The sequence below is a fragment of the Morone saxatilis genome, unplaced genomic scaffold, assembly GCF_004916995.1.
Source record: "Morone saxatilis isolate NCDOM2014 unplaced genomic scaffold, NCSU_SB_2.0 Contig15, whole genome shotgun sequence".
NCBI lineage: Eukaryota > Metazoa > Chordata > Actinopteri > Moronidae > Morone > Morone saxatilis.
The window spans coordinates 9,351,957-9,364,272 of NW_023339707.1; the positions used below are offsets into that span (position 1 = coordinate 9,351,957).

The 12,316-nt window shown below is 37.8% G+C and overlaps 2 protein-coding genes across 2 annotated transcripts in view; both read left to right on the forward strand.

The window, feature by feature from the left end:
• Nucleotides 1-633: 633 nt before the first annotated feature.
• On the forward strand, nucleotides 634-5,006 carry LOC118325044 (taste receptor type 1 member 2-like). The gene is made up of 6 exons (XM_035657608.1): nucleotides 634-815; nucleotides 1,113-1,410; nucleotides 1,550-2,275; nucleotides 2,670-2,876; nucleotides 3,135-3,255; nucleotides 4,687-5,006. Exons 1-6 carry the CDS (start codon nucleotides 634-636, stop codon nucleotides 4,878-4,880), a joined length of 1,728 nt encoding a protein of 575 aa, XP_035513501.1. The 3' UTR covers nucleotides 4,881-5,006.
• A 4,287-nt stretch (nucleotides 5,007-9,293) lies between these two features.
• The window catches only part of LOC118325046 (taste receptor type 1 member 1-like), a 7,169-nt gene continuing 4,146 nt past the window's right edge, over nucleotides 9,294-12,316 (forward strand). The window contains 5 exon segments of the mRNA XM_035657609.1: nucleotides 9,294-9,475; nucleotides 9,808-10,114; nucleotides 10,272-10,997; nucleotides 11,456-11,662; nucleotides 11,927-12,047. Coding sequence (XP_035513502.1) covers nucleotides 9,294-9,475; nucleotides 9,808-10,114; nucleotides 10,272-10,997; nucleotides 11,456-11,662; nucleotides 11,927-12,047 — 1,543 coding nt within the window.

Genomic DNA, 12,316 nt, shown 5'->3' on the forward strand with positions numbered 1-12,316 from the left:
GTGGAGATGAGTCTAATGTTACCTAAAACAGAGCTTCTTTAAAAGGGGGTGAACAGTGGCTCTAGACGGAGAGCAGTTAATAATGGCTAAAATATCTTGACAAACCATCTAAAATACAGCTTTTAAAAAACAAGTGGGAATGCTGTCTGAAGGGCAGGTGGATGATTTTAAAAGTGCAACGGTGCATGTCCAGGTTGACAGAGAGATTTCACAGGTAATGTTGAAGGTGGGCAGGAACCAAAATCAACCTCTTTTGAGTTCAATGTTAAAGTGCTGACTTTCCCAGTAAACCTTCTTAAAACTATTTGGGGAACTTGTAGAATTTCATGTTGACACCAAGGGCTGCTATGAAGATTATCCAGGATAACCACATTTACTCATGATAGTTAAATATTGCTAAACTCTGTTTGCAGTCATCACAAAGAGTGTGTGCAGCATAGATGCTTTTTGCATACTGATTTGTATAACCCTCTCCAATCATTTACAGATATGTATTTAGGACATCTCAAGTCATGCATTTCCAAGTGCATGGAAATGAACACTGAGGGTTAGCCGTTACGAGCATCACATTGCTTATTAAAAGGCTAATCCAATTAGAGTTCACATCAAATTGGTAAATGGTAACCTACAACAATGAAATATTTTCTTGCTTTTCTGTGTCTACTTGAATATCGTTTACATGCCTTTAATCAAAACACTGTCCCAGCCTCAGAGTTTCAGCTGGAAGGAGATTATTTGATTGGTGGACTTTTTGATATTCATCATGTCAATGCCTCTGTTTATCATGACAGACCAGAAGCCATCGACTGCACCAGGTGAGTTTCAAAATAAATCTCAGTAAATACTTTTTCAAGTTGAAACTAATTACAAACTCTTAGTGTAACAGATTATTCCCTTTTTGAATTTTGAATAGCTTTACCCCAAAGGCAAGGTCAATAGCTAAGTCTTAATAGCGCATTTCCCCCAACACAATCCAGTTGATTACATGATAATCAAAGTTGCTGTATGACATGAAATCCCCTTTTGTAACATCCATATCTGTGTAGAGGTCTCAAGACTGATAATGCTAACTGAAATGTAATCCTACTCTCCTGTCCTTTCCCTGTCCATAGTAAACCCGTCATTCTGTCAAGCTATCGGAGGTTTCAGCTGATGAGATTCTCTGTAGAGGAAATCAATAACTCTACCAACCTGCTCCCAAATGTGTCTCTCGGCTATGAAATATTTGACCACTGCTCAGATACACAGAATTTCCCAGGTATTTTCAAACTTATCTCAGACAACGGCTTGATCCAACCTTGGGATGAACCACACAAGAATCTGTCCAAAGTGATAGCAGTGGTCGGCCCTTTTTCAAGCACTGACACCCTGACTCTGGCCCCACTTTTCATGATGGATCTCATTCCTATGGTAAGTTTGACAACATTTTTTCCCAGATATAAAATCTGTCTGTAATTAATAGGACATGATATTTAAAACTTTTGAGTGGACTTTTGAGAATTCATTGTCACTGAAAATAATGTACATTTCTCAAACACTATTTTATCAGGTCAGTTATGGAGCTGCTGCCTCTGCCTTTTCAGAGAAAGTGAAATTCCCCTCTTTCCTGCGAACAGTACATTCAAATAAATACGTCATAGATGTGATTGTTAACATCATACTGCACTTCAACTGGCGCTGGGTTGCTTTCCTTAACAGTGATAATGATTTTGGCAAAGATGGACTGGAATTGTTCATAAAGAGGATTAAGGATACAGAGATCTGCCTGGCGTACACCAAAGATCTCAATGTATATACGGATTACTACCAAATGTTCAAACAGATAGAGGCACATGAAATACACACCATTATTGTTTTTGCTCCAAAAAGTACTGCTGAAGCTGTCATTGATTCCGCAATACAACTGAATATCACAAACAAGGTGTGGATAGCAGCAGACACCTGGTCCTTAAACAAGAGACTCCCCAAGGAGAAAGGAATCGAAAATATTGGAACTGTTCTTGGGGTGTCTCAGCCAGTAGTGACCATAACTGGTTTCAGTGATTTCATCTATGCTTCAAAAAGCCAGAATCATTGTGAAAATGCAGAACAAGAGATGTTTTGTAATCAGGTTTGCAACTGCAGTAACCTGAGTGCTGAAGATATCATTGCTGCAGACCCATCTTTCTCTTTTTCTGTTTATTCTGCTGTATATGCCATCGCTCATGCCTTACACAATACTTTGAAATGTGGATATGGAGGATGTAATGGCAATATTACAGCGTACCCACACATGGTAAGTATACAAATAATTTAATAATTCAGTTAATTTAACCATCTGAATTTTTCACATTTATGATTATGACAGTCTAACCTGTAGATAAGTTATAACTCAAAATACTATTCTAATATATGTTTTGTCATGACATAAATACTGTATCATATCTAACTTTACATCCTCAAAGTAAAATTAAAGCTGATACTTCCTGTCAAACATTGCATTGGCACTGAAATATCAGGAAAGACATTTCTGAAATAGGAAGGGTCTACAATGTACAGTATCAAAGGGGCCAAAAGGGGAGTATAACATAACAACTTCCCCCTCCTGATAAATATTTTATCTTTATCAATTTAATCGGTATAAAATCAAAAGAAACAATGGTCATCTGGACTTTGTGTACCCACATCAGGTTCTAGCACAGCTGAAGAAGTCAAACTTTACACTTTTGAACCGGAGTGTGAAGTTTGATGAGAATGGTGACCCCAAGTTTGGATCCTATTCCATCGTTTTCTGGAACCACAGTGGTGATGCAGAGGAGGTCGGCTTTTATAAATTTCCCCCATCAGTCCATTCTTTCATCAACAGCACCAAAATCCAGTGGTACACAGAGGGAGAAGTAAGTTGTTTTTCATAATCATACTTAAATATATATAGATATATACTTAAAACAGTATGGCGATTAAAAATGCTGTGTTTTGTTTCCTTCCCCTTCCACAGAGATATTTGTAATTGTATACAGAGACACATGGTTTTGGTAATTCCTCAGTGTCTAGGGTGTTCACGTTTTACATTGAGACATTTAAAAGCTGCAAATACTACTCAATTCCCTCCATCCTTTTATTCACATTTTTTGCTATATACTTGTCTTGTACAGGTGCCAATTTCACTGTGTTCCCCAGAGTGCCCTGAAGGATATGCAAAAAAACAAACTGGAATCCACAAATGCTGCTTTAATTGTCAAATCTGTCCGAATGGAACATATGTCAACAGCACAGGTAAATTATTACACATGAGAGGAAAAACAACTAAAAGCAGTTTAGCACTGATGGTGTTCTCATTTTAGCCTATTTTTAAGCCTTTAATCTAAGAGGGTTTAACAATAATTTTGAGTTAATTGAACACATCTATAGGCTTTAATTTCCATTCTGACAAATAAAATGACAACTAATCTCAAGCTTAATAAGTAAAAGATAGGATAGGTTTTGCTAGTGTCTTCTGCACCACATGGACATGGGTTGTATTTGGTTGGTTATCACTACAAACAACAACATCTGTCTCTTTGTCATGTAAAACAGAAGATTCCCATATATCATCTTAGGATAATCAAGTATAAAAGAATGAAAACTGGAACATTGCTTCCTAAGCTGTATGACCTTTTTTCAAAAGTTAACCCTAACTTTATAACTTTATTGACTATCTGTCCTCCTTTGTGTCAGAAGATACAATGGCACAAGTCTAACTCTCCTTTCTAAACTGATCTCTCTTTACCCACAGAGGATTTTTCAAAAGTTAACCCTAACTTTATTGACAAATTATCCCTCTCTCATGTACAACAGAGGATCCCTACAAGTCGCAGTCCGAACCTGTAAGAAGACAAGAACTGGTCTGCAGAAGGAAGTATCATCAATGCAGTCCTGGCGGGTGGCTGGGAGTACATGCCGCCATTCACCAGACAGTGGCTATAGTGATCATGGTCCGGGGCTGCACACTTGATTGGGTCTCACACCGTAGGCCATGTCCGTTCTCTTTGCCATCCAACACCACCACAACCACCCCTGTTGTCACGATCCTGCTGCGCGCGCGCGACCAATGTGCTTCCTAATTTCTCTAGCCGCCCTCAGTCTCGCCTGTACGTCTTAGTGTGTTCTTTTCAACTTGGTAAACCAACAAGCTTCCTTTTGTAATCTTAAGGCTCTTGCATTTCTTTTGTTCCCTACAGCTGTTTGCTCTGGCATGTTTTTGTGGTTCGCTCTTCTCCAAATTGATTTGCATTTTCAAAATGCTCGCCAAGTTCCCCTTTGCTACCACCAGTTGGTGATGAACCATCATCATCGGGCAATGGCCTGGTCATCTCACGCTGTGGGCCATTTGCTTAGCTCAGCGCACTCTCTACTTCTTATTCTGCCCCTATATCTTGGTGTGCGCCAGCCCCAAAACCCATACAATCGAGACACGTTTTGTACAGCCCAGACCAACAAATCATACCTTGGTTTGGACCAGTTAATGTTTAAAGCAACTCTGGCTTTCTGTGGTTTTACTTTTATCTTTGTGGCTCCCGCTTTGCTTTATTTTCTCCCCTACATGGGACCGAAAGATCCTCGCCCCCAAAAAATTACAATGACACGCGCAACAGCAATCAACTTCTGCCTGCTCCCCTGCTCCACTCCTCCACTGGAATCGACTCCCGCTTTCGCCACTGAGCGAAGATGCTCTTTACCCCATCGGAAAGTACATCCCAAACTCGTCAAATGCTCTGGCAGTAACTCGTCCGAGTCTCTACTCCTTTCTGTTATGGTATTTCCTCCCAAAATGTTACATCATTATTTTCCAACCCCACAAAAACACACAGCTGTACTTCCAAGGCCTCATTCAGACTTATACCAAAACAATTAGCCAGTAGCAGCTTCTAGTATATGTGTTTCTTTAGACAGAGGAACTGGTGTGCCACGGGTAAATTGTAATTTGTAAATAAATGTTTTCTTGCATATTGTATTGCAGTTTATTTTTTAGGAGTAGTAGTCTTTATGTATATTGCTGATACCTTTAATCAATGATAAGGAATGTTGCCTTCCTCTGACTACTGTGATAGGATAAGTAATTTTTGATGATACTGCTAATTTGGGCTCATTAAAGGAATCGTTTTTTGAGGGAAATACGCTTATTTGTGTTCTTGGGGAGAGCTAGATAAAAGATTGACACCACTCATTTAAATATGAAGCTACAGCTTTTCTTTTTGTTTGTTGTACAACAAACAAACTATAACGTATTCATTAGTGAACTCTCATGTTGCTGGTTAGCAGCAGCTGTTCAGTCTTTATGGTAAGCTATCCATCTACTGGATTTAGCCTCATACTTAAACAGTGAGAGTAGTATGGCCTTCTCATCTAACTCACATTAACAAAGTGCATAAGCAATTCCCCAAATATTGAGATGGAGTGGATACAAAGTGCAATGGTTTACTTTCTAAATTAGCAAGCAAATATCACAGATAAAGTTAGAGTTGTATGTTTTTTAATGCCAGACCTTTCTGGCCTTGCTTGACAAGTACTGATTCATCCACACTGTTCACATGAAAACTAAATTCTGTAGTCAGAAATATACTTATACACAAAAAAAGAGTTGTTATGATAACCTGTTCCTTTGCACTTGAATAACTAAATCTAACTAAGATAATATGTGTTTGTTGGCATATGGACTGAAACATATAGAACTGTAGGATTTAATATACACTATACTTTACATACACATATGTATTAGGATATGTGTTATGTAGCAGCCTCAGGACATTAAATGGAACGTCTTAGAGCAGCACGCGTCTCCCAGGAAAAAAGAACAGTGAAAAGGATCTATTGGTAGTCATATCCACATATTTCCATTCATTCATTTCCGTTTCAACGTCATTTTCCAAGTAAAAGCACTGTAGTAATATTTTCTTTAACATGACTTCAATTGTGAAAAGATATCCGGAAGTGAACTGGTTGAAGGGCAGTATCTTTCCAAAGCGCTGTCTCGCTCTCGCTGTCTCTTGGGTAAACAAACCACCTGTGCTTTCTGGTTACCACTCTTCACATTTATGTTTAAACTAAATATAAATACACCGATCAGCCATAACATTATGACCACGTGGGCACCCTAGTGGTCATAATGTTATGCAGCCCCATACGCAACAAACTGATGCACTGTGTTCTGACACCTTTCTATCAGAACCAGCTTTAACTGTTTCAGCAGTTTAAAGTACAGTAGCTCGTCTGTTGGATCGGACCAACACGGGCGCAGCCTTCACCTCTCCCCACCCGTGGCATCACGCTGAGCTCCTTTGCTTGCCCATCGACCCTGTCTCCGGTTCACTGCTTTTCCTTACTTGGACCACTTTTGATAGGTACTGACCACTGCAGACCGGGACACCCCACAAGAGCTGCTCAAGTCCTCACGCTACCCATTTTTCTTGCTTCTAACACATCAACTATGAGGACAAAATGTTCACTTGCTACCTAATATATCCCACCCACTGAGAGGTATATATATACATATGTATTGTAAATGAAATGAAATGAAATTTTAGATTTTTCATGGACATTATACAAAGAAAAGTGTATGTGGAAACAGGGCTGTCAGCCATGCAGCCAACACACTCTCAGTGTGAATGCTGCCTGTGTGTCGGACACAGCCGTCACGCGCCGCAAATGCCACACGCTGCTCGGACAGCCTTTGTGTACAAGCTGTAACTGTCCCGTGTGTGTGTCTGTGGGGCAACTATCAGTGTGTGGGATCAAGGTAAAGATTGCAGTCAAGGGCTCCTAATGCACAAATCTGAAAGACTGCACCTAAATCTAAAAATACTACGCAGAGGGTTAGTAAAAGAACACAAGCTAAGCTAAACACAATTTAGCTTAAAGCTCAAAAAACATGTTTTAGGATGGAGTACCTCTGAGAGCTTAAAATGATGGTGCATTGGTGATTGGAAATTCATTTTAGAAGAATGTCAGAAATGTTTAACATGGACAGACAGACAGACAAAGAGAAGATCAATGCATGTAGAAAGTAAAACTTAGTCATAACATCTAAAAAACTAAAATGTCTCGGTACCAGTCACACTGTTGATTATAAAGTCATTAACCTCAAAGTGTAAATGTATAACCTTACTGTCCATTAATATTTCTTATATACATAAACTATGAGTAAAGATTGTGCAAACTTTTCAGACCATTGTGATTTCCATAATAAACCATAAACAAATATTTCTATTGTACAATTTTGGACCATGGCAATGTAGCTTTTCACTACACATTATACTTGTATATTGATGTTTGTGAAAAATTTAAGATTAATTTGATTTGATTTGATCTGACTTAATTTGATATTTGGTCTCAATGCCAAGACATGGTTAAATCTAATAACTGATTCACCATTTTTTTCTAAACTGTATCTCAATCTGTCTCACTTGATGAAGGCCTATCCCTGCCAACAAAGCAGAACAAGTAGTTCCGCCCTTCCACCACAAGGTTGCCTGTATTCAAATTCTGGTGAGAGTTCTGCAATTTATGACTTCCACCTGCCAAGTGATTGCAAATTTGTCTATTTCAAATTATCTGTGTGGTTCAATGTTCATTCGTGCAGGCATCCTTTGTAAGAGGAGGTGGCTTTTTAGCCTGAACCAAAGATAGTGGGTTGAATTAATTTAATTTGTGTGCATTTGCTTGTGACTATATCCTGTGTGATCTTACAACAGCTCAACAGCATGTTTTTAGTTCTTATTATAAAATAATGTATCATTAGACTGGAATGACCACCCCCAACTGTGTGCCTCTGACAAGCAGGCAAGTAGCAGTTTACTTCCCAGACTCATATAACATATGTAGGGAAGATTTTTAAGGAATTTAATCAAATGTATAAATGTGTATTTTTTGGATTAATGGAAGTTAATACTATATTGATGATACATATATATGATTCCAGTGAATATACATTTTTGAACTGATTAATAAAGGATTATCATAGATGTATTGCTAGTGACACTAGTGGCTGTTTTGGGCTCCAGTCAGCGTCCTGTTGCCTGTGCTCAGTACACAGTCCTGGGCATTGGCCAAAAGTGGCACTGACTAGACGGAATGCTGGAAGATAAATTGCAATCACATTTAGAGAATTGTTAATATCCGCAATGTTCCTATATTTTATTTGGACCATTAACTCCATATTAGCTTGTCGTTTGCAAATTACCCTATCAGCCAACACCACGAAGCAACCCATGCCAGACCCACACCACCGGCCAACCCTAGTTTAGCTAAGGATAACATATCCTGGAGCATGTCAGCTTGGGGAGAAGTTCTGTAAGCTGATTCTAATCAACTCACATATCCACACAGTTGCTACAGCTAGCTAGCTAGCAATTCATCCACGTTAGCAATTCATCCATGTTAGCCAGATAAAAACCACAATACACAATCACAATATATATCACAAGGTTTGCAGATATATGACTTTAAACTTTGTGTTGTGGTGGGTGCTGGCAGACTCCATTTATAAGCTAACATATTTATAACATCCGAGGGTGCCAGAGGATGAATTCAAACAACTTTGGTGTTCCCCTGACTTGTCCTCACCACCAGCAAATTTCAATTTCTCCTACACATTGGTTTATGATTAAACACTGCCTTGGACTTTGTCTTGTTATTATCTGCACCATGACAACTGCGGGTTAAACTGTTTTAAACCATTACTGTGTCTAACTAAATTTACTCCTTAGTGAAGTGTCTAGAGAACATTTTTTCTTTTTTACTTTATTTTGCTCTAAAATTAATGTTAGTCCTAGGATTAACCATGGATCATAAATAAAAGTATGCTAAATAGCCCACAGCAATCTGACTCCAAGGTAGTTAAACATAGATAATTTTTTATGTATGTCATTGTTTTTGTCATTCTAATACTGTCACACAGTGAATTTAAAAATTAAGGTGAATTTGTCATTTAGGCTAAAGGAGGCAACTTCTACATGTTTAAAAGGATTACTGTATTAATTAATGGATGAGGCAATAAACTTGCTTGCTCATGATGATTGTTAAACCCTCTGCATATACATCACAGGAAGAGGTTTTGCATACTTATTTGTAAATTCTCCTCCAAGCATTTAAATGTACGCATTCCCTTTTCATGTGCATGGACAAGATCCCTTTCTCCTAACTTACTTAAGTCAGAGGCAAATCCCATTAGAGTTCACATTAGATTGGTAAATGGTAACAATATAAATGGAACATTTATAAACTACTCTGTGTTTACCGGGACTTTTTCTACATGCCTTGGCCCAATAGACTGTACAATGAAATATTGTCTTGCTTTTCTGTGTCTACTTGAATATCTTTTGCATTCCTTTACTCAAAACATTATCCCAGCCTCAGAGTTTCAGCTGGAAGGAGATTATCTGATTGGTGGACTTTTTGACATTCATCATGTCAGTGCTTCTGTTTATCACGACAGACCAGAAGCCATCGACTGCACCAGGTGAGTGTTACAACAAATCTTGTGAGGTTGAAATTAATACAGCTAGTGTAGCATATATATATATTGTACATTCAAAATCTTTGCCAAACGTGACCTATAGCTATAGCTAAGTAGCACATGTTCCCCATAACTTAATCCAGTTAATTGCTATATTATTGCTGTATGATGTTAAATTATCTATACAAGGGTCCAAAGAATGGTGCTATTTAAACCTTCATTAACACTAATTATTTAAAGCACTGAGACAAACCCTCCATATAAGAAGTTTTGAAGCTACACTTCTAATTCTGAGAGTTAATCATTCTCTCCTGTTGTCCTTTGTCTGTCTTCAGTCAACCATTTCTTCTCCCAAATTATCGGAGATTTCAGATGATGAGATTCTCTGTAGAGGAAATCAATAACTCTACCAACCTACTCCCAAATGTGTCTCTTGGCTATGAAATGTTTGACCACTGCTCAGATACACAGAATTTTCCAGGCAACTTGAAACTCCTCTCAGTCGATGGCTTGATCCAACCTTGGGATGAAGCACAAAAAAATCAGTCCAAAGTGTCCAAAGTAATATCAGTGGTCGGTCCTTTTACAAGCACTCAGGGCCTGACTGTGGCGCCATTGTTCATGGTGGATCTGATTCCTATGGTAAATTTGCTTTGTGTTTTTACTCATTTTTAATTAGAACATTTTTTAGAACACATTTTTTTTCTTTTTATTCAATGTTAATTGTTTTATCTTAACAATATATTTAACAATATATTGACACTGAAAATGACTAATTTCTCCATTACTCTATTGACAGGTCAGTTATGGATCTTCGAGCTCTGTCTTTTCAAAAAATTTTAAATTCCCCTCTTTCTTACGAACAGTGCATCCCAATAAAGATACCATAGAAGTGATTGTAAACATTCTGCAGCACTTCAACTGGCGCTGGGTTGCTTTCCTTAACAGTGATAATGATTTTGGCATTGATGGACGGGAATTGTTCATAAAGAGGATCAAGGATACAGAGATTTGCCTGGCGTACACTAAAGATATCAGTATAAATACAAATTACTACCAAGTATTCAACCAGATAGAGGCACAGAAAATACACAATATTATTGTTTTTGCACCAAAAGGTACTGCTGAAGCTGTCATTGATTCCGCAATACAACTGAATATCACAAACAAGGTGTGGATAGCAGATGATGGATGGTCCTTAAACAAGAGACTCCCCAAGGAGAAAGGAATCGACAATATTGGAACTGTTCTTGGGGTGTCTCAGCCAGTAGTGACCATACCTGGTTTCAGTGATTTCATCTATGCTTCAAAAAGCCAGAATCATTGTGAAAATGCAGAACAACAGTTGTTTTGTAATCAGGTTTGCAACTGCAGTAACCTGAGTGCTGAAGATATCATTGCTGCAGACCCATCTTTCTCTTTTCCTGTTTATTCTGCTGTATATGCCATCGCTCATGCCTTACACAATACTTTGCAATGCGGATCTGGCGGATGTAATGGCAATATTACAGTGTACCCACACATGGTAAGTATACAAATAATTTCATTTTCATTTTGTTTTAACTTATAAAGCCTTTTGGAAGGTAACATATTTTATTGGCTATGTTATCATAATAGATGTAAACATAACCTTTGAAGCAGATGTTTACCTTCATTCAAGTAAAACAAAATAGTCAATGCATCGACACATTCTATTGATAACCCCCAATAAACTAAATTAAAACAATCTTTTCAATCTCACATAAGCAGGCTTATCAATGTCATCAAGGTGATACTCGATTTCATTAAATTTACGGAGAGCTGTCAGCACAGTGTGCTAACCTGTGCACACTTTCTACTCTGCTTACATTTCAAACATTGCCTTGTAGTTACATTGCAGTTATTCCCTCATGCAAGAATGTTTTTAAAAACCTATTTAATAAACACCTCATAAGTTTACTGTGAACAAATGCAAGTAATCTGGACTTTGTGTACCCACATCAGGTTCTAGCACATCTGAAGAAGTCAAACTTTACACTTTTGAACCAGAGTGTGGAGTTTGATGAGAATGGTGACCCCAAGCACGGATCCTATTCCATCGTTTTCTGGAACCACAGTGGTGATGCAGAGGAGGTCGGCTTTTATAATTTTCACCCATCGTTGCATTTCTTCATCAACAACAGCAAAATTCAGTGGTACACAAAGGGAGAAGTAAGTCGTTGTACTTAACAATAATATGTACAATATAATATATCAAAAGTTACAGTATATTTTGATTAAAATATTAATATTTGTTTTTGTACAAAGTGTACGTGTACAAAGTTACATTTGTTTAGTAACAAAATTTAGGAAAATCAACTTATAATGGTTCATGGTGCCAGGGACATCTAAATAAACAGCACAAAGAGATCATTTTAACAGTATTCTTTTTGCTTAACTTACATTTTATTTGTTGTCAATACTTGTCTTGTACAGGTGCCTACTTCACTGTGTTCCCAAGAATGTCCTGAAGGATATGCAAAAAAGCAAGATGGAATCCACAAATGCTGCTTCAAATGTGAAATCTGTCCGAACGGAACTTATGTCAACAGTATGGGTAAATTATAACAGTTTACATGAGATGATAAAAATGAGTTGCAGTGCCATCATTCTTTACTTGATGGGAGATGACTCCATACTTACTAAATGTTTTCCATGGCTGAGAGGGATAAACAAATGGACAGACCTATAAGCTTCCATTTCCACTCTGATGAGTAAACATGCCAATGAATGACTGAATAGTACAACCAACCAAAAGTGTAACACTACTTCCTCAGCTCTATGAAAAAAATATAACATTAACTTTTTTGACAAATTATCCCTCTC